This window comes from Talpa europaea (genome assembly GCF_964194135.1).
Source record: "Talpa europaea genome assembly, chromosome: 15".
In the NCBI taxonomy this organism is placed as follows: Eukaryota; Metazoa; Chordata; class Mammalia; order Eulipotyphla; family Talpidae; genus Talpa; species Talpa europaea.
The window spans coordinates 4,708,358-4,730,055 of record NC_140083.1 but is presented as its reverse complement, the minus strand read 5'-3'; the positions used below and the strand labels follow the sequence as shown (position 1 = coordinate 4,730,055).

Below are 21,698 nucleotides of genomic sequence, written 5' to 3'. Positions count from 1 at the left end.
CCGCCTACCTCCACCAGGTCCAACTGCTTATGCCTGGAGATGGGTCTAGCACAGGGGTGGGGCGGGGCAGGGGGGCGGGGTTGGGTTTACTTAATCTTTTTCTTTGAGTATGTTAGAGTTACTGTGTCCCCTTAAGACGTGCACATTATTTTTTTTTTCAGTGACAAGGTATTAAAAGGAATTTTGTCCACAAAAAGGCAGCCTGCTCCCCCTCCCTCGGGCCTGTGTGTGCCCCCTCCCCCCCCCCCCACAAGCTTCGCTCTGCAGGATTGAGCTTTCTCCAGGAAGTATTTTGCTCCTGCAGCAAAGCCCAGCCCTGCAGCTGATAGCCTGGGTGGGTCCCCAGGTGGAGGAGCAGGCCGCACCGGGTGTGGGGACCTGGTGGTCTTCGATGGGAAGGGCCCCAGGGAGCAGGGGCTAAGTCCTGGGCAGGCAGGGAGGTTTCTTCATGCTGGGGTGTCCGGGGGTTCCTGATATGGGGACTTGGACTTCCGCACTTGGCTCCTGGGAAGGAGCTTGGCACGAGGCACTAACCAGGATATTCACAAAGTCCTCTTGGGCGTCCGCGGCCAGGTCTGCAGTCCCCTGACCCGTGTGCTCTCTCCCTCTGTCCTGCAGGATGAAGATGAGACGCTACAAGCTCTTCCTCCTGTTCTGTATGGCTGGGCTGTGCCTCATCTCCTTCCTGCATTTCTTTAAGACCTTGTCCTATGTCACCTTCCCCCGAGAACTGGCCTCCCTCAGCCCTAACCTCGTGTCCAGCTTCTTCTGGAACAATGCCCCCGTCACGCCCCAGGCCAGCCAGGAGCCGGGCGGCCCCGACCTGCTGCGCACCCCCCTCTACTCCGACTCGCCCCTGCTGCAGCCGCTGTCGCCCAGCAAGGCCGCGGAGGAGCTCCACCGCATGGACTTCGTGCTGCCCGAGGACACCACCGAGTACTTCGTCCGCACCAAGGCCGGGGGCGTCTGCTTCAAGCCCGGCACCAAGATGCTGGAGAAGCCCCCGTCGGGGCGGCCAGAGGAGAAGGCGGAGCGGCCGGCGGGCGCCGCGGCCCGGCCTCCGGGGCGGCGCCCGCTGACCACCCGGGAGCGCGCGGGCGGGCGCGGCGCGCGGCGCAAGTGGGTGGAGTGCGTGTGCCTCCCGGGCTGGCACGGGCCGAGCTGCGGCGTGCCCACCGTGGTGCAGTACTCCAACCTGCCCACCAAGGAGCGCCTGGTGCCGCGCGAGGTGCCGCGGCGCGTCATCAACGCCATCAACATCAACCACGAGTTCGACCTGCTGGACGTGCGCTTCCACGAGCTGGGCGACGTGGTGGACGCCTTCGTGGTGTGCGAGTCCAACTTCACGGCCTACGGGGAGCCGCGGCCGCTCAAGTTCCGGGAGATGCTGACGAACGGCACCTTCGAGTACATCCGCCACAAGGTGCTCTACGTCTTCCTCGACCACTTCCCGCTGGGCGGCCGGCAGGACGGCTGGATCGCCGACGACTACCTGCGCACTTTTCTGACGCAGGACGGCGTGTCGCGCCTGCGCAACCTGCGCCCCGATGACGTCTTCATCATCGACGACGCCGACGAGATCCCCGCGCGCGACGGCGTGCTCTTCCTCAAGCTCTACGACGGCTGGACCGAGCCCTTCGCCTTCCACATGCGCAAGTCGCTGTACGGCTTCTTCTGGAAGCAGCCGGGCACGCTGGAGGTGGTGTCGGGCTGCACGGTGGACATGCTGCAGACGGTGTACGGGCTGGACGGCATCCGCCTGCGCCGCCGCCAGTACTACACCATGCCCAACTTCCGCCAGTACGAGAACCGCACCGGCCACATCCTGGTGCAGTGGTCGCTGGGCAGCCCCCTGCACTTCGCCGGCTGGCACTGCTCCTGGTGCTTCACGCCCGAGGGCATCTACTTCAAGCTGGTGTCGGCCCAGAACGGCGACTTCCCGCGCTGGGGGGACTACGAGGACAAGCGGGACCTCAATTACATCCGCAGCCTGATCCGCACGGGGGGCTGGTTCGACGGCACCCAGCAGGAGTACCCGCCGGCCGACCCCACCGAGCACATGTACGCCCCGAAGTACCTGCTCAAGAACTACGACCAGTTCCGCTACCTGCTGGACAACCCCTACCGGGAGCCCAAGGGCCCCGACGGGAGGGCGCCCGCCAGGAGCAAGGCCGACGCGGTGGAAGGCTAAGGCTGCGTGGCCAGGGCCGTGGCAGGGTGGAGGGTGGCCGCGCCCGTCGGGATACCTTCCTGCCTCTTTCGGCCCCCTGGGTGGTTCTTAAGAGGGCAGAGAGGGGCGGGGCGGGGTGGGGGAGCCTTCCCTGCCTCAGCCCTTGTGCATCAGGGGTCAGGCCTGTGAGCTTGAAAAGTGCCCTCTTCGGGACTGGAGAGGGGAACTCGGCCCTTCCCCGCAGCGGGAGTGTTGTGGCGGGGAGGTGCCCACGGAGATTGCATGATGGCCGAGGGGTGGCAGGGGCAGCCAGGGGGGGATGGGAGCCTGCGGGCCGCCCCAGGGCAGCAGTGTGGGATAAGCCCCTGGTTGGTCCCAGCACTCTGGGCCTGCAGTGGGAATGGGGGGTGCCAAGAGGCCCCCGGGCTCTGTAAATAGTTGCATTTGGGTTCAGGAGAAAAGGGGACCCCAGGGTGGGAGGGGGTGGAAAGCAGCTGGGAGGGAGCGCTCCTCCCACATGCTCGTGGGACGCCTCGGAGCTGGGGGTCCTGTGCTCTGCGCCCCTCCTGAGCTGACATGGACGGGCACCGGGGAAGCCGAGTGAGTCCCTTTGGTCCCAAACCTGGCCTGACATTCCCACTTAGTTTCTATACTGCTATCCCGGGGGCTGCCCGCTCAGCCCCCCAAGGCCTGATGGGAGTTCAATTCTCAGGACGGGACGGGAGCAGGAGGCGAAACTGTGGGCAGCTCTGGTAGGTTGGAGCTGGGGGTCGAGGTAGGGGGAGTGGCAGAAAGTGGGGACTCCCCATCACCCCTTCTTGTTGGCATCCGCAGCTCCTGTGCCCCTTGTGTCCTTCCTTAGGACTGGCTGGGGCGGGAAGGGCCCACCAAGCTCCCTGGGCCCATGGGGATGTTCGGGCAGGTGGCATGGCACCTCATTCCTCTCAGTTTGTCTCATGGGGTGGGGGACGTCTTCATTTGAGTGTGTTCTAAGCTGCTGTAACTGAGGCCCCCAGATGCGTTGGTTTAAGCAGGACCAGCTAGTTTCTACTTTCCCGCCTAGAAGGCGATGCCCTGGCCTAGGGCGCAGCACGTCTCCCAGTTCTCGAAGCGCCCACCATCATCGGGGTGCGCCCGCTACGCCTAGGGGCAGGCAAGGGGTCACAGCCCCTTTCCTGTTTTGGGTGGGAGTCAGAGGTGGCCATCACTGACCAGGGCTTCGTCACATGACCACAAGTCACTGCAGGGGAGGCTGGGAAAGGTAGTCAGCCGCTGGGCTGCTGCGTGGGGGTGCGGGGGGGGGGCGAGCGGCACCTCTGCCCCCGGGGATGGGAGGGAGGGTGGCAGCGACTGTTTCAGCAAGTCCCATTGCTCCGCAAGTCCCTGTGAGAGACAGCCTGTGCCTGCTTCCCCCCCCGCCCCCCCCCGCCCCGGCGGGCGGCCCTGCCGTGGGCGCAGTGAGCCACCCGCTCCCTCAGGGACGCCGGCCCAGAGCCTGCCTGAGGAGCGGTCCGCGTCGTGTGTGCGTGTGTATTTATGGGCATGGCTGCATGCTTGTGTGCGCTTGTTCGCGTCTGTGTCTCCTAGAAATACGTGCTTGTGTGTGGACGTGGGAGCAGGACCCAGGCCTCCCCTTCCTGGGACCTGGAGCCTCTGGCCGCACTTCCTGCAGCTCCCCCCAAAATGACAGGACAGAAAGCCCTCGGGGAGCCTGGCAAGCGGGGAACGTGGGGTCCGTCTGTCTGTCTGTCTTTCAGTTCAAGGAATGAGAGTCCTCCTGACCCGAAGGCTGTACTGAGCGCTCACTACCTCCCCCCTCCCCCTGCATCCTTCTCCAGCAGGGACTTTCTCCGGTGGTTATGGGACCGTCCTGATGGGCCAGGGAAAGATGACGCCCCCTGACCACCGCCTTGTGTGGGTGTGTGCCCAGAGCGGGCCTGGCGGGGGGAGCTGGCCGTGGAGCAGCCTTTGGGGGCAGGCATGAAGCAGGCTGCGGGGGCTCTATCACCCCCTCTCTCCCTCCTGTCTAGGGGTACCCCCCAAGGGAACCCCTCTCTCTGGTCCCTCTTGGGATCTCAAAGTGTCTGAAAGAGGTGAGGTTATTCGGTAGCTCCAGGTCAGCCTCTGCCAGGGCTGCCCTCCTGCCCCTCGACGCACCCCTGGATAGGGGGACTCTGGGGGCTGCTGAATTGTGCCTGAACCCAGCCCGGGGCTTCCTCCTCACCCTCAGCTGCTGTGGGCTGCACCCCACCCCCCCAGGCTGGCAGGGGTCACAGCCTCCTCACCAGCTCAGGGCAGGGAAAGAAGGGGTGGGGGCAGATGGGACCTGCCAGTCCGCTTCCTGCTCAGACCCAGGTCAGGTTCAGGTGGCTGCCACTGCACGTGGAGGCCTAGGCCTGGGGGGGTGGGGGAGGACAGCTGTGAGGGGGGGAGGAGCAGGGGCTGAAGAGTGTCAGATATAATCACATCATCCACTGGCGATTCTGGGGTGCAGGGGAGCTCAGGACCACTCCCCCAGTATGAAGGGAAGCCACACTGTGAACGGGAGCCCCCCGACCCTGTCACCGTCCCCAGATTTCTCTTCCTGGGATCCAGCGACCCGATGACCCTGGACTCCAGGGGCCCAGCCCACTGTGGGCCGTGGTGGGCCCAGGACAAGTAGTAGGAGAGCTTTGGGGGCAGAGGTGACAGTCGGAGTGGGGAGACGGGCTCGCCACTGAGGGCAGGCCCTGGAAGGTGAACGTTCGAGGACACCAATAACAGTAGTAGTATTTTTTTTGTAAGGGAAATCAATATGTACATTCTGAAATCATTTTCTCTGTAAATGGTTGGATTTCATTTCACCCTTAAAGGGATGCTTAAAGGAGAAGATAATATTATTAATAAAACAGCTACAAAGTCTGAAGGGTGTGTGTGTGGCCAGTTTTGGGGTGCTCTGGGGAGGGCTCTGGTCTTGCTGAGGATGCCCTCGCTGCCTTGGGCCTTCTGTTTTGTTTTGTTTTTTAAAGATTTGTTTATTTTATATAAGATGCGCGGGAGGGTGAGAGGATTCACTACAGACAGAGTGGGGAGCAGAACAGGCAGACTGACTGAAATACACTGCTGAGGGGAGCAGCGGGCGAGACAGGAGAGGTCTGCTGCACCATGTGGGACCCTCACCAGCTGGCCAGGATCGAACTGGCGCTGCTGAGGCTGCGGACAGCTTCACAGCGCTGCGCACATCCGCCTGCGCCACCAGGGGAGGCCCTGCCTCGAGCCTTCCTAAGGCCTGGTGGGTAAGAGGGGGGACAAGCAGAGCACCTTCTCAGAGGGGTGAGGTTCCCCCACCTAAGGGAGCATCCTCCCCCTCAGCAGTGGAAACCACTCTACAAGGGAAGGTGCTGGACAGGGGTCTGTGGGAGGAGGGTGAATAGGGCCTAGGGTGGGCGACCCCACCCTGAGGTGGAAGGGGGCCCCTTTGGTCATCTGGGCCAAGGCCCTGGTGCCTCTGGAGCGGGGAGTGTTCTCTCAGTGGGCTCCGGCATGGAGACAGGCGTCGCTGCAGTGGGCGTCCTCGCAGTGCTGTTGGGCTCTACGCTCGCATCGCCACTTGTGGGGGAGCAGGGTTGGCCGGGTCCGCTGCCCCCTGGGGACCGCGACAACTTTGGCCTCCAGGATTGTCATCTCTCCCCCCCCCTGGGTCACTGACACTGCCGGGAGAGGGGTTTCCTGCATGCGACCTAGGGAGAGAGTCCAGTCGCAGAGATGGTTGGAATGTGTACTTTGAACTCTGCTCTGGTGCCAGTGCAACCTCTATGTTGGATGAGGAGACCGTAGCCAGAGATGGGAGGAGTGACAGCCCATTGTGGCCGGGCTTAAGTCATACCCCAGAGCCCAGGAAGGTGGGTGTCTGCCTTGGGTGGGGGGCTGGGGAGGGGCTTGAGCTCCATAAGATGGGGGGTGGAAGAGACTCAGAAGCGGGAGAAGGTCACCCACTCACCACTGAAGACCAAGTTTGCCACCCTTAAGTCGCATGGAAAGGACATCGTCACTGACATTTACAGACCTTACCTATTGCTAATGGCCAGACATCCCCCAAGCTCCCAACCAAGCCAGGCCCTGTGCCCAGTGGGGGAGGCTGGGAAAGAGGCCAGCCTCTGTGGGGTGCCCAGACACTATGCACAACCTCAGAGCTCTGAGGTGAGGGCTGGCACGAGGTAATTGGCACCCAGGAAATGGGTTGAGCCCTGTGAGCGCCAGGGCCAGCTGCGTCCCTGCCCTGGCCTCCAGCAAGACACAGGGCTTCGACTGGCTTCCTGACTGCAGAAGGGACACAGAGTCGTTTCCAGACCCAGTCTCTTGTCTACGGACGTGGCTCCTAAAAAGCCTTGCGGCACCCAGGGGTGAGATGGAATAAAGGGAAATGCATCGAAAACTGTGAAGTTCCACCAGGATGGTAGGGGTGGGCACCCCTGGGTGGGACTTGACCTGTGCATAAAATCTCCAAGTGCTAAAGGCACCTCATCCCAGAGCCGCTGCTGGAAGTTCCCACCTGTGTCCCCAAAGCACGAGACACCCACGGCCCTCTGGTACCATTCAAAGGAGTGGCAGGCCTGCCTATCAGCTGGCACCCGCGACCCCTCACCTGCTATTCTGGAGAATTCCCAGAGATTCCTCTATGGCAGGAAAAGAACTCTTAAGTTAACTAGTGTTTTATTTTTAGTTTTCCCTACCGGTTATTTTTTGCTACGACACAAACCGCCCTGAAGTTTAGTAGATAAAACAATAATTTATTTGCTTACAGCTCCACAACTTGGGCTGGGCTCTGCAAACAGTTCTGCCCAGCAGCGGGAGGGCTGCTAAGAAGGAGCCCAACTTCACACACCACTGAGATGAGGATCTGAGCAGGACCCACATCCCCTGTCAGGTCTGGTGCCAAAAAGGCATTCTTCCAATCCCAAGGGAGCATCACACACAAATTAAGGGACAATCCGTAAGAAAACTGCTCATGGGCACCCCCCAATTTCCTGCAACTCCATCCTTTGACAACCTTTGCAGCAATAGTCCGGCCTGCTTTCAAGCTCCTATCCTAGATGGCTGAGACCTTCCGGAGATGACGCATCGACAATGACCCCAATCATTGCCACTGGGGCCTCACATGTGGCCTGGCTGTCCCATCTTCCCAGCCTGCAAGATGGGGGCAGCAGCTGCAGCCCTCACACTCTCTCGCCGTGGACTCAGCACGGGAGAAACAGGGCTCCTATTTCTAAAGTCTGGGCACACAGGATGCCGCGGGGCGCGCTGCCCCGGTGCACATTTGCTCTGCCCGGCACCTCTTGCTCCCAGAACTCTTAATCACGCGTGTTGGTGAGACTGAACCCCAGCTCTGGAGAGCGCCCTGAATGGCTCAGCCATGGGGGACATCCCCTGCCGGCAGGGCTGCAGGGTGGACCAGGGCCCTAGAGGAAGAAATTGCTGGAAGAGCCTAATTAAGAAGTTCTCTGGTCTTCAATGATGGAAAAACACAGAAAAAATAAAGGGGTGTGTGTGCGAGGAGCCTATAGCACAGGCTGCTGAAGGGAGCCTCACTGGAAACCCAGTCCGGGCATCGCATTATGTGAGCCCACAAATTCTCTTTTGTGGAGGACGCTGAGTTGGGCTCCCCACTACCTCGTCACCTGATGAGAACTTCCCTGAGCGAGTTCGCAAACGCTTCTCTCGGCCCAGTATCTTCTGCTCCCATTTTGCACCAAACTCTCCCTCACGCTCGCAGGCTCCAGGCTCCAGCCCTGCTTCCCCGCGCCCCAGGCAGGTGCTGATGCTCTGGGCGCCTGTTCCGTCCCCACCAGTGCCCTTTCTACGCCGTCGCTGAATAGTCTGCTGTGGGGTTTGTTTCCCACACTTGGGAGAAAACAGTTTCTGGCACAACTCAGTCATTTGCGAAACGGACTAGTGAGTGGAAGTGCTGGGGTGTGAGCCCATGATGGCCTCCAGCGCCCTGCTTCCCTGATGCCCCGCGTGCCCCCTGCCCACCTGAGGACCAACATCCTCCTCGGAAGGGCTTGCCCACGAGGGGATTGGCCACCCCCGTTATCGGTAACCGGCCCAGCCTGGCCCAGACTCCCCACTTGCACTGACACTGGGCCAGACTCCGTGGTCCAGCAGAACCTCAGCCCGTCCCATCAGGCTGGCTTCCGAAGACCCAGCATGCCTTGCACCAGCCCCAGTCAGGAGGCTCTGCCTTCCAGAGCGCCCCATGGGACGAGGCCAGGCCCTCAGCCATGTGACTGTCCATCGAGTGGTCAAAAATAACAATTCTTGGGCCTCCTTGGTGGCGCAAGGGGTTAAGCACTGCACTGTGAAGCAAGCCGCAGCTCCTGCAGCACAAGTTCGATCCCCGGCTGGCCAAGGAGCAACCCACATGCTGAAGCAGACCTCTCCTGTCTCCCCTGCTGCTCCCCTCAGCAGTGTGTTTCAGTCAGTCTGCCTGTTCTGCTCCCAACTCTGTCTCTGTTGAATCCTCTCACCCCCTGCATCTCTGGCCTGTACCCCAGCTCTTGTATGCATAAACAAACAAATATTTTTAAAAAAACCAATCAAACAATAGTTCCTGGCCCCTGATCTGCCCTGCCAGTTGCCCCAATGTCCTTCCAGGAATGGGGCTTCCAGGCTCTTCACTATTTGGTTCTACAAACATTGGCCCAAGCCCGAGTGTAGGCTGGGGGTGGAAGGAAGAAGATGAGACATTCCTAGGATTCGCAGGAGACAGAGAATCTCCTGATTCAGCGGATCCAGTGCTCGGTGGCCACTTCATGGGCAGCCAGCCCGGCAGGGAAGCCTCATTCCATGAAGCCCTTAAGGATGCCCTGCTGCTCTGGCCCTTGGAGCCATCTGATTAGGGTGCTCAGCAGGCAGTTCTGTTTTCAGGAGTCATGTTCGGCTCTGAGGAAGCCTCCAGGCTGGACCTGCGGCCTCTGTGCTGCCAATTCCTACCTCAACACCACACCTCACTGCATCTACCCCCCACTTGGGATCACTTCCCTTTCAACTCCTACACTCAGTAACTGTGTGTGAATGCTATTGGGGAGGGGTCCTCCACTCCCCAGCCTGCGAGACTGGAAGTGGGGAGCCTAGGATGTGGGAGATGGGGGAGTCTACATTGCCCAAGGCACACAGCTCCTGGTGGTCTGGGTGGCACCTGCTTCTCCTGGAGCTCTGCTGCCGCCTAATGGGAGGGCGAGCTGCGGCTGCCATCTCTCCTTTCTCTTTCCGCAGACGCCACCACCCTGTGGAAAAGCAAATACCTTAAAAGTTGGAATCCTGGAAGATCATCAAGAGAAAAGGAAACCATGCCGAGAAAATAGCACAGAATGATGAAGGCAATCTAGGGGGCAGGCCAATCGCTGCCGGCCTGCAGAGCAGAGGGGACGCCTCTGCTGCCCCCTCCCCAGAGGAGGAAAAGCCCGCCCAGGGCTTGCACCCAAGCGCATCTCCCGGCATGCGGGGCAGCGAGGCTTCCTCCCCTGTGTCCCCGCCCTGGCTCTCGGCTGGGTCTGCAGTGTGGGTTGGCACTGGCAGGCTGTGGGCCCCTAGTCTCCGGCCTCCGAATCAGCAGGGGGTGTAACTGCCTCAATGACCTGTCCCCAATCCAACCCCAAGGACCCCTGCACCCAGGCATGCGCAGGGCAGCCAGGCTCCTCATCTGGTGTTCACTCCGCCCCTCCACTTCCCTGAGGGGGAGGCCCACACTCCCGTGTCAGGGGGAGGCCTGGCAGCTGTGGGAGCACAGTGGCCTCTCCCTCCTTCCCAAACCTCCAGGACACCCCCGCCTTCTGCTGGTCCCCCCTAGTGTCCTTTGCTTCCTGGGCCTTAGGTGTCGGTGTCTTCTTCCTCCACCTTCATCCTGAGTAACGACCTCTATCCTGTGGCTGGTTCTCAGCTCCAGACCCGAGTTCAGATCCTCATCTTACAGCTTCTTCGAGGTCCCGTCTCCTCGGATGTAGCTGGGCCCACGATGACCTGGTCCCCGCAGTGCAGTCCTGCGCGGGGCTGCCTTGAGGACCAGAGAGCTGGGGCTCACAGGTGTTGGTTCATGGGGAGGACTCATCAGTGTCTGCTCCTGCTGCCCACCAATGACTGTTCAGGGGCTACCGCAGCAGCCTGGGGACAATCTCTGCAGACCTCAGCCCCCCAGGTGGGTCACACCCCGCGGAGCCCTGAGATTGGGGTCAGTGCCCTGCGCCTGGGCTCTCCAGCCTACAAAGGCATCCCGGGCACGCGTGGGGCCAGACGCCTGCCTCACTGCCCCTGTCGCACCCCGGCCACGTAGACTGGGGGCGGCAAGGAGGCTGTGAGCGTGGAAGTAAAGAGAAAACCCTAAAGAGTTTGGGGGAGCGGGCCTGTAGCCAGCCTGCCAGGGGCTCCCTCGTTTGTGCCTAAAAATAATATTCGCTAGAGCAGGAGGATCAGGAGGGACACAAAAGGTCACCTGGCCTTCCAGCCAGAACCGTAACCAATTACATTTATTTGGGTCAAAAAATATTTCTTCCCAGAGCAAAGTAGGGCAGAGGGGGGAGGGGGGAACACGGGCCCAGGTCTCGGGCTCCGGTTCTGGCGTCTCTGCGCCCCGCTCAGCGTCTCTTAGAGAATTGGCCAAACCTCTCTCGCTCTTGGTTTTCTCATCCATAAAATGGGAATAATGCTGTCTACCAAAGGGGGCGTCAGTGTCTGTCCCGTGTCTGGCACGCAGTAGGTGCTTGATGAAGGCCGCTGTGGGTGCTGGCGCTGCCTGAGAGAGGAGAGGCCGAGCATGCTAACATCCTCCTTTCGGGGCCCCTCCCCCCCCAGTCCTGGGGGTTGGAAATAGAGTGCAACAGACGCCAGGTTCCTCAGACTCAGACACTATTGCTCCTAGTCTGAAGTCTCGCTTCTCAAGGATTCCACCTGGGACCTCCATTTCCATTACTGCGGCGTGGGGGGGGGGGGGTTGGGAGGGGGGATGGAAGGGGTGGGGGCTCTGTGTCACTCAGAACTCTTCCCTGCCCTCCGTGGAGATGCTCAGTCCCATCAGCAATTTGGAAAACCCGGGACAGGTTCCTAAATAGACAGGAGCAGGAGGCAGCCGCGGTGGCTGAGACAGAAGCCGGAAGCTCCTACCTCCCCCACAGCAGCAAATCCTCTGGGCTCCAAACGGAGGCTGCGACCCCTCCCTTCCATGCCTGCCCTCTCCTCCCTGGCCAGATTCCCTGGCCGCTCCGTCAGTCTCCCTGGGTTAACCTTTGTTCCCTTCACTTAGTCTCAAGCCAGACGGAGCCTGTGGAAGCAGAAGTCAGGACCCCTTTTTGTGAAGATGGACCCCAAAGTGGAGAAGGAAGCCCCTGTCCTGGCCAACGCCCAAGGCTTCAAAGGCCAAGAAGGCAGTGCCGAAAACCTCCACAGACACAAAAAACCCCAAGATCCACACGTCACCCACCTTCTGGCAGCCGAGGCACTGCGACCCCAGAGGCAGCCCCAATATCCCGGAATAAGCTGAACCATGATGCTCCCAGCAGGTGTCCCGACCTCTGAGCCACCATGGGGAGGACAAAGGCAGCAGCGCCTCATTGGCTGTGGTGTCAAGGCCATCGACACAGACTAGACTGGCTGGGAAGATGCTCTGTGACATCACGTAGCTGGGCCAACACCCTGGCGGGTCTGATGGAAGGAAGGCCCATCTGCCTGGCTCCTGATTATGAGGCTTTGGATGGTGCCGGTAAAATCAGGGGCCTCTAAACTGAGTCCAGTTGGCTGATTCTATTTTTTTAAATTTTTTTAAAGATTTATTTATTTATGCATACAAGAGCTGGGGTACAGGCCAGAGATGTGGGGGGTGGGGCGGTGAGAGGACTTACCAGAGCCAGAGTGGGGAGCAGAACAGGCAGACTGACTGAAATACACTGCTGAGGGGAGCAGGAGGCGAGACAGGCGAGGTCTGTTGTGCCATGTGGGTTGCTCCCTGGCCAGCCGGGCATCGAACTTGTGCTGCAGTGACTGCGGATTGCCTCATAGTGCGATGCTTAACCCCATGCGCCGCCAGGGAGGCCCTGGCGGATTCTAAATGTAAAAATGTTCACCATTAGCAAGCAAACAAACACATGAAACAGATGGAAACTTGGTCCCATCATCTCTTGGCTCCAAACCCTCCTGCCCTACAGTCTCTGGGCCCCTCACCAGCTCCCGCTCACTCTCTTCCTGTTCTGATGCCTCCCAGGACCCGGAGCCGGAGCCGAAGAGCCCACATGAGGGCCAAACACCAGGATGCCCTGCCCACAGGTCCTGCTCCACATCCCCTCACCAGGTGGGCCTCCCGCTCTCCCTCCCTCCCTCCTGCTTTTCCTCTCACCCAATGTTTCTGCTCCAAGTTCTTTTCACCTCCTCTCTTTCCCAGGAGGAGAGAGGACTGATTTTTCTGTTCCCTGCAATGCCCTTGGTGGTGCTTTACACATCAGAGACCCCGAGCAAGGATCTGTGGCAGGAATGAATAAATGGGCAAGGACTCTGTAAGTGCCCCCCACTCCCTTACGTTGTCTTCCTGACCCCTGGGGCCTGATTCCAAAGCCTGAAGTTCACCATCCCACAGAAACGGACATGCCGGGACTGGGAGCTGGGCACCATGGGGCACCAGGGAGAGGGGGTGGCAGACTCCATACAGACGTCCAAATACTTCCAGCACCTGGCCCTCCTCCCCGCCGCCACCTCCTGGTCTGAGCCCCCGTCCTCTTCCCGCTGCCTGGTGCCTGCTTTAGCCCTCGTCCCCTGCGGTCCTTTGCAAGGTGCGGCCCTCCTGTCCGGGGAGAGGCAGGGAAGCAAATGGGTAAATTACAAAGCAGTGCCTCGAAATAAGAGGGGCCAATGAACACATTTTGTCGTTGAGCAGGTTGAGTCCTACGAGGTGCCCAGACCCTCCTGCGGGGCCCGGTGTGCTGCACGGGGTCCTTGTCAGGGGCCCTTGTCAGGGGCCCTTGTCAGGGGCCCAGAGACCGCAGGGCAGGGGGTTTGGAGCCAAGAGATGCCGGGACCTGGTTTCCTTCTGTTTCATGTGTCTGCCTGCTAACCGTGAACATTTTTACATTTAGAATCCGCCAGGGCCTCCCTGGTGGCGCAAGGGGCTAAGCACCGCACTGTGAGGCAATCCGCAGCCTCTGCGGCACGAGTTCGATCCCCGCCGGCCAGGAGGGGCCGGGGAAGAGGGACCGGCAAGGACCTGGGCGGCTCGGGCTTCGCCAGGGGCCAACGGGCGGGGACGGGAAGCCCGGAGGGATGAGGAGGCGTCCTGAGAAGGTGGCTTGGGAGAGGTTTGGACGCCACAGGGGCTGTTATCCGCGCCAGGGTTCGCACAGAGACCCCCAGACGGCCCAGCGGAGCCCGACACGCAGCGCCGGAGCCCGACGGGGGCGCGAGCGGAGCCGCGCGGGGGCGTGGCCACGAGCCCCTGGCCCCGCCCCGAGGGCGGCCGCGGCCGCGCAGACCGGAAGTCCGGCCGCCTCTGCCCGCCCCCTCAGGGTTCAGCCCCGCCCCCCGGCTCGTGTGCAAGGTCGTGTCCCGGAAGTGAAGGGGCCATGTTGGCGGGTGACCCGGGGAGAGGTGCCGGGCGAGAGGCGAGTCCCGAGCAGTGGTGGCGCGCGCGGTCCGTGGGTGAGTGAGGGGCGGGTGAGGCCCGGGGTTCGCCGCGCCTCCTCTCAGGGCCGCGGCCGGCGCCCCCCATCCGGCCCGGACTCCATCTGCCGGCCTGGCCGCCGGGGTCCAGCCCCAGCCCGCCCGGGCTTTCCCTGGGAGGCCGCGCCGCGCCCCGCCCCGGCCAGAGCCCAGTCGGGGCTCCGGCCCGCTCCCGTCTCAGGGTCTCCCCTCCGGGGCGGCCCGGCCCCCCGAGTCACGGGAGGAACTGGGGATCGACGGGGCGCGGCCGGCCCCTCGCCGAGCGACCTTGTAACGACGGCCCTCGCGTGACGGTCGCTTTCTGCCTCAGAAGGCACTTTCCTGCGGTTTTCTGGATTCATCGCTCACAGTCCGGGAGGCCCTTGGGCCCGCGGGGCTCTCCCTCACGGTGGAGAAAACGGACCGGGCCCGTGGCTTGCTCGGGCTCGCGCAGGAAGTTAGCAAGGCCCGAGGCCGATGGCTCCTGGCTGCGCTCAAAGTCCACATCTTTTTACCAGTCGTGTGTCTCCCCCACTCAGCGTCATTTATTTAGATCTGAAACGGGGGTGATCCTTTCTGCCACATGGGGTTGTTTGGAGGATTTCCTCCTTCAACTTATTTTCTGAACCCTTGCCATGCACCAGGGCCTGTGCTAGGAAAGTTTGTGAGGCGCCCAGAGGTGCTGTACACATGGTGAGGTCCCAGTAAGTGACAGTTCATTACGGAGCAGGCAGAGTTGGGGTCAGGAGTGGGGGGGTGGCTATACAGCTATGTTGCCTGGGGATAATGATGATGCTGGGGTTGTTGATAGAATGAGATGAATTTTGTGTGAAGTGCTTAGATGGTGCCTGGCGTATAGTAAACACTCCATGAATGTAAACTATGTTATGAACCCTGACTGCCTCATACGTTCCTTAATTTAAATGTAATAATGAGCAGCAGAGCATTTTACATATGACAACGCTGTGCTGGTGTCAGGGTTCATTGTTCCTGAAGGAAGATGGTATCAGTTTATGTGTGACTACATCTCATATTTACTGAACACTTAAGGGTGGGTAGCTGTGATAATAGCTCTCCCTGGTGGGATGCTTAGTGTGTGGCTCATTTAATCCTTGTACCAACCATGTGGGCAAAATACAGTTTTAATCCTCCTTTTACAGGTGAGGAGCTGTGGTTAGTACAGAGAGGTTAAAGAAACTTGCCCAAGGTGGTCAGCCCATCAGTGGCAGTACCAGGATTTAAGTGTGCCTGAGTCGTTTTTCAGTCACTCTAGACCATCCCTTGTGGTGAAGTTCAATTACAGGCGCTTCCATGCTTTTGTCTCATACAATTCTCAAAATAGCCCTAGTGGTATTGTCAGCACATTATCGGCATTCTACAAGTGAGGAAGTGATGCTCAGAGGGGTTAAATACTTTGCCCAAAGTCGTGAGGAAAGTCAGTGGCAGAACCAGATCCAAGCCCAGGCAGAGCCACGCCCTGGCCCTTCAGCATAACCTGTAGTTTCCTGGGATCGGCAGTGGGGAGCTGGGGTCTGGGCCCAGCCCTGCCACTAAGTTGTAGTGGACCTTTGCAGTCTCTGAGACCTAGATTAAGAGCTCCCAAATTAGGGAGTCTCTGTGGGCCCTTCTGTCATATGTTCTGATTCTAGGTTACTGTTTCTTCCTTCTCCTAGCGTGACGCCCAGTCCCTGTCGGTCCCCCATGGCCCCGTGGAGCCGATCAGCGGTGCTGAGTCTCTACCGGGCTCTGCTGCGCCAGGGTCGAGAGCTTCGCTACACTGATCGAGACTTCTACTTGGCCTCCATCCGCCGTGAATTCCGGAAAAATCAGAAACTGGAGGATCCTGAGGCCCGGGAGAGGCAGCTGGAAAAGGGCCTGGTCTTCCTCCACAGCAAACTGGGGGGGATTATTTAGGATCCTTTCCCTTCTCCTCTCATCCTAATTCCAAGGGAGAGGACAAAGGTGCCTTCTGTGGACGCTCCTGCTCCCGCCCAGCCCCACCTCACAGATGCAGTGAGAAGCCTCAGGTAGGTAGGCCCTTGGTCCTCTGGGGTTTGTTTTTCTCTCAAGCAGGGGACCAGCAGAGGGAGAACCTTTCCTTTTAGTGCCCAAAGTCCTTTGGCCATTGGAAATGGAAGGAGGAAGTAATACATGTTAACAGAAATATGCTCCCTGGAGGAAAACAGACCTTAAATTTCAAGCTCCACCTGAACAGAATTATCACCATTTCAAAGAACATTTCACATATGAAAATGTTAGAGAAGTTACTGGTTACAACTGTCAGAGCTGAGTTTCAGGCTGCCTCAATCTTCAGTTATCTTCAGATTTAGTTATCTTGTGGGATCCGATCACAATCCCCCAAACAGAACTGTTCTGTTACAACCCAGTCTGTGAAACGAGCGTAGTACGCAGACTTCAGAGGGCAGTGCCTGCTTCGCATCCTGGCATTGCCACGTAGCTGGGGGACTTAGGGCAAATCTCTGAACTTCCCTAGGCCTCCATTTTCTCATTTGTAAAATGGAGGTTACAGTCCCCATCTGTCCAGGTTATTTTGAGAATGAAAAGCTGGCAGTGCACGCCTGGCGCTGGGAGTGCTGCTCAGGCAGGTGTGCCTTAGCGCCGTTCACTGCTGAGCTGCCGTGTTACCACGCAGAGATCCACTGTAAGCTAATGATACTGAACGCAGCCACTTCCCCAGAGGCCCCTGCGTCCGGGTAGCTTGGGATAGAGATGAGCGATACAGTGTACAGGCACACAGTCCAAGTGTGAATTGACGATGCAACTCTGCCTTGGGCCTGTGGGGGCCACAGGCGGCTACTAGGATGGGGACATGGAGGCCAGCCTGCGGACAGGAGAGAACAAGCGAGCATGGTGGTGGAGGCTGCAGTTCATAGTCTGGGAACCTGAGTCTGGCATGGCCAGAGTGGTGCTCCTCTAAGGAGGGAGGCTGCGGTGGAGACGGCCAGGTCTGGAAGGACGTGACTCCCCTGATGAGATTGAGTATCTGATGGGGGGGACCGTCACTGCTGTGTCAGCAGGGGGATGACGTGGAGGCGGGATCGCGGCAGTGGCAGTGTGGAGAATAAATGGGTGAGACCTGGGAGGCCGCAGCTCTAGCCAGGTGCGATGGAGGGTCTGAGGTGGCGGAGTGGCCACGTGGAAACACGGTGTGCGCAGTGGTGGGACTGGTGGCCAGCTGGCTGAGGCGGGGCAGGGGGAGAAGGAGGAGGGCTGAGTGTGAGGTGTCAGGCCTGCCAACTGGGTAGAGGGTGCTGTTGTGACAGAGGGAAAGCAGGAGGAGGCGCCTTACGTAATGGTTCCCCTCATCCTCTCAGATTTGGGCACAGCCGCCTTCGCCATGCAGAGCCGGGGGTGAGAGGAATCCCACGGGAGCCCGCCCTCTGCAGGGGCAGTGGGGAGCGACTGGAGTCTTTGTGTCCCTAATTTATTTTGACTATGAGTTGGGTCACCATCACCACCTCCGAAAAACAAAAAACCAAAAACAAGCAATAGGATCGCAGCTCCTTCAGGCAGCAGTTGCCTCGCCTTTGCCTCAGTTTCTTCATCTGTAAATTGGAGATGGCGATGTGGCTGAGCTCAGGGGTGGTGGCGTGAGGCTGGGAAGGGGTGGGATACGGTGGGATTTCACTCTCGTGCCAGGAAGGATGGGCGTGAGCTTGGTGCTTTCTGGGATCACAAGTGGGCGCGTGGAGAGGTCTGCCCATGGTGAGCATGTTCAGCGTCTCGCCGCGCAGCCACATCATCCATGACATGGTGTCGCCCCCTCCACCCTAGAGCGTGCAGCGCTGGAGGCAGGAGGATTTGGGTTGCGGAACTCACAGAGGACCTGAACTTTTGGGGGACTGGCCTGGCGGGAGGGAGGAGGCCCAGGTGGTGATGGCTGTGTCCCCCGCCCTCCCAGGTGAGCCATGGCAGGCGCCGGGGAGCGCAAAGGCAAGAAGGATGACAACGGCATCGGCACAGCCATCGATTTTGTGCTCTCCAATGCCCGGCTGGTGCTGGGGGTGGGCGGAGCAGCCATGCTGGGCATCGCTACACTGGCAGTGAAACGGGTAAGTGCCTGAGCCAGGCCCGGGGTGGAGGGAGCAGTAGCACAGCAGGCCTCCAAAGCGGCTGACCTGGGCCAGGTCTCATGCCACTGATGGGCCCTAACCTGATCATTCATCATCAGCTGAGCCCGAGAGAGAGACTGCAGAAGTCTGCGCCTGGTGCTCTGCCCTAGAGACGTCATTAGGGGTACAGGACGTTTATCCAAGTGAGGAAACTATTGGACGTATCCAAAATATCCTCCCTCATCGACCTTACTTAAAATGGCAACACCCGCCATGCACACACTTCCTCTTTTTCTTTCCTACTTTGTTTTTCTCACCATTTATCATTGTTTTCTCCCCTCCCTCTCTCCTGCTCTTCCCCCTCCCTCCCGCTCATCACTGTAGCGCTTGCGCTGTCTTCATGCTTCAGCGCGCGTGTTACATATTGCCTGTGTCTCTTGACTCCATTCCAAATCCTGGAAGGCAGGATTGGGTCTCTTGGTTTGCTGTTTTATTCTTAGCCAGTTAGAACAACACTTGCCATGTGGTAGCCTCTTGATAAGTATTTGTTAGATCAATGAATCTGTGTTCGACATTATGGTCTGCTATTTTGTAGAGTTGGAAAATTTTGCTTCATTCTTAGTGATGTAGGGGAATGTTAAAAAAAAAAGTGGGGAAAAAAGCAGGTTTCAAAAGTATTTATAGAGAAAGGATCCTAATTACATAAGTAAACATTTCCAGAAAGAAATACACCAGAGGCCTCCCTGGTGGCGCAAGGGGTTAAGCACCGCAGTATGAAGCAATCGCAGCCTCTGCAGCATGAATTTGATCCCTGGCCGGCCACAGAGAAACCCACATGGCGAGGCAGACCTCTCTTGTCTCGCCCGCTGCGCCCCTCAGCAGTGTATTTCAGTCAGTCCACCTGTTCTGTTCCCCACTCTGTCCCTGGTGAATCCTCTCACCCCCCGCATCTCTGGCCTGTACCCCAGCTCTTGCATGCATAAATAGATAAATCTGGGGAAAAAAAAAAAACAAAAAAAACCCAAAAAACACCAGAGAGTTACCAGTTACTTCTGGGTTGTGACATATGGATAGTCTGTTTCTTAGTTGCATCACTTACTATTTCCTGAGATTTTTCTGCCTGGAACAAAGCAGTCCATAAACTAGAATAAAACAGTTACTGAAGAACAGTAGTTTTAACGCAGTAGGGCAGGGCCGCTGGGGAGGAGGGGAACAGGAAGAAAGGTACACGTGCGGGGCCCCCTCTGCTGTTGCAGATGTACGATCGGGCCATCAGTGCCCCTACCAGCCCCACCCGCCTGAGCCATTCCGGGAAGAGGAGCTGGGAAGAACCAAACTGGATGGGCTCCCCCCGCTTGCTGAACAAGGACATGAAGACAGGCCTGAGCAGGTCCCTGCAGACCCTCCCCACGGACTCCTCGGCCTTTGACACAGGTGAGAACACCGCGACCCCCTGGACTGCTCCCCGGGCTCGGTACTACTGCGTTCAGCGGGCGTGTCTCGGGTGGCTGTGCGCCAGGCCCATGCTAGCCTTGTGTTCCAAGCCCTGCTCCTTTCCGGGGCTGAGGCCGCTGTGGACGGAGCAAGCACGGGAAGAGCTCACGTGCCCCTCTCTCTTGCCTTGGCAGATACATTCTGCCCGCCCCGGCCCAAGCCATTGGCCAGGAAGGGCCAGGTAGACTTGAAGAAGTCACGACTCCGCATGTCCCTGCAGGAGAAACTACTTTCTTATTACCGGAACCGGGCAGCCATCCCTGCCGGTGAGCAGGCTCGGGCCAAGCAAGCTGCCGTGGACATATGTGCCGAGCTCCGGAGCTTCCTGCGGGCCAAGTTGCCTGACATGCCACTTCGGGACATGTACCTGAGTGGCAGCCTCTATGATGACCTGCAGGTAATGGGGTGTTTCTCTCCAAGAGTGGGTGAGTGCTGACCCGGCTGCTTGGTGCAGAATGCTGCCGCTCTGCTGTGCGGGGGCAGCGCCCCAGGCTTGCTGGGAAGACTGGACTCGCTGCTTCTGTGTTCTGTGTGCTGCTGCCGCCGCATTCAGATACCCAAATCTTGAGTCTCACCCTCTCTTGTTCTTAGTCCTCGGAGGGACTTGGAGGGAGCCGTGAGAGGCCGCCTCCTTCCTGTGCCCCGGCCCATCTCTCCTCTCTAGTTCTCTCTTCTTGGGTCTTCTGGGCCCGAGGGCTGACACCATAGGCACTTCCCTGCCTGCACATGGTGAGGCTTGTGGAATGAGTACAGGCTCTGCTGTCGTGGAGACCTGGGTTTAAACTCTCCCTTGGTGTGAGTTGAAATGATGGCACAAGAGTTCTTAGTTGCCTGGATCGTTGGGAGAATACAGGTGGCGGGGCCTGTGTTTGGGGAAGCGTGTCTCTGGAGCAGATTAGATTCCTCAAAACCTTTTTAATTCTGCTCTGACAGGTGGTGACAGCCGACCACATCCAGCTCATTGTGCCCCTTGTGCTGGAGCAGAACCTGTGGTCGTGTATCCCTGGCGAGGACACCATCATGAACGTCCCTGGCTTCTTCCTGGTTCGCCGTGAGAACCCAGAGTACTTTCCTCGTGGTAGCAGTTATTGGGACCGCTGCGTAGTAGGGGGCTATCTTTCCCCCAAGACAGTGGCAGACACGTTCGAGAAGGTGGTGGCTGGCTCCATCAACTGGCCGGCCATAGGGTCCCTCTTGGACTATGTGATCCGACCCGCCCCACCCCCGGAGGCCCTGACCCTTGAAGTTCAGTATGAGCGTGACAAGCATCTCGTCATCGACTTCTTGCCATCAGTGACCCTTGGTGACACTGTCTTGGTGGCCAGACCACATCGGCTGGCCCAGTATGACAACTTGTGGCGGCTGAGCCTGCGTCCTGCCGAGACGGCACGCCTGCGGGCTTTGGACCAGGCCGACTCGGGCTGCCGATCTCTGTGCCTCAAAATCCTCAAGGCCATATGCAAGTCTATTCCGGCTCTGGGCCACCTCACTGCCAGCCAGCTCACCAACGTCATCCTCCACTTGGCCCAGGAGGAGGAGGACTGGTCTCCAGATATGCTGGCCGACCGATTCCTGCAGGCCTTGAGGGGACTTATTAGCTATTTAGAGGCCGGGGTCCTACCCAGTGCCCTAAACCCCAAGGTGAACTTATTTGCAGAGCTCACCCCTGAAGAAATAGATGAATTGGGGTACACTCTCTATTGCTCATTGTCTGAGCCGGAGGTGCTGCTGCAGACGTAGGGCAGGCGAAGGCCAGCATGGGTGCCAGGCGGTCAGGCCCTGGGTTCTCCATCAGAAACACGTGGCTGCGTAGTTGGTGCCTCACAGGCCGCGGGCCCTCCTGTCTCGGTGGTCTTCGCCCGGGTCGCTTCATGCTGATTAGAATGACCGCTCTTGCTGTCCTGTTTCCTCACCCTGCCCTTTCTATTTTTGTTACCAAGCACTGTGCACCCCCTTCTTCCCCTCCCTCTTGCTCCAGGCTCATTTTCCTGGAATGAATTGAAAAGATGGAGCTCTGGCCTGAGCCTCGGAGACCACTTGGTGTTTTGTGCTTGGGCTCAGGTGTTCGGCTGTTGCGGCCCCGCCCCACGTTCCTTCCCGTGCCTCCTCTGTCCTCTTCTCTTGCTCACGTCTTGTTTTGTTTTCTGTGGAGCACATCTGGAGCACATCTGCCTAATCAAGATGCTGCCTTTTAGCTGAATGTCACTGGAGGGTTTTGATAGCATGTTTCCCAGACGAACTCTGCACAGTGCGTGCTCAGGCAGTTATTAGGGTTTCTGGGGGTAAAGCTGGTGGAAGAGCTGGCCTCT

The 21,698-nt window shown here is 59.1% G+C and overlaps 3 protein-coding genes across 3 annotated transcripts; all 3 read left to right on the top strand.

The window, feature by feature from the left end:
- Positions 1–607: 607 nt before the first annotated feature.
- Positions 608–2,191, top strand: MGAT3 (beta-1,4-mannosyl-glycoprotein 4-beta-N-acetylglucosaminyltransferase; the record flags this gene model as incomplete). The annotated part of the gene is made up of 1 exon (XM_084254895.1): positions 608–2,191. The coding sequence occupies exon 1, from the start codon at positions 620–622 to the stop codon at positions 2,189–2,191; it is 1,572 nt and encodes a 523-aa protein (XP_084111021.1). The 5' UTR covers positions 608–619.
- Positions 2,192–15,505: 13,314 nt separating this feature from the next.
- On the top strand, positions 15,506–15,736 carry MIURF (mitochondrial elongation factor 1 upstream open reading frame; the record flags this gene model as incomplete). Its single annotated transcript, XM_084255560.1, has 1 exon — positions 15,506–15,736. The coding sequence occupies exon 1, from the start codon at positions 15,524–15,526 to the stop codon at positions 15,734–15,736; it is 213 nt and encodes a 70-aa protein (XP_084111686.1). The 5' UTR covers positions 15,506–15,523.
- A 2,015-nt stretch (positions 15,737–17,751) lies between these two features.
- MIEF1 (mitochondrial elongation factor 1) lies at positions 17,752–21,129 on the top strand (the record flags this gene model as incomplete). The annotated part of the gene is made up of 4 exons (XM_084255430.1): positions 17,752–17,895; positions 19,152–19,329; positions 19,524–19,786; positions 20,323–21,129. 4 exons carry the CDS (start codon positions 17,752–17,754, stop codon positions 21,127–21,129), a joined length of 1,392 nt encoding a protein of 463 aa, XP_084111556.1.
- Between the last annotated feature and the right edge of the window lie 569 nt (positions 21,130–21,698).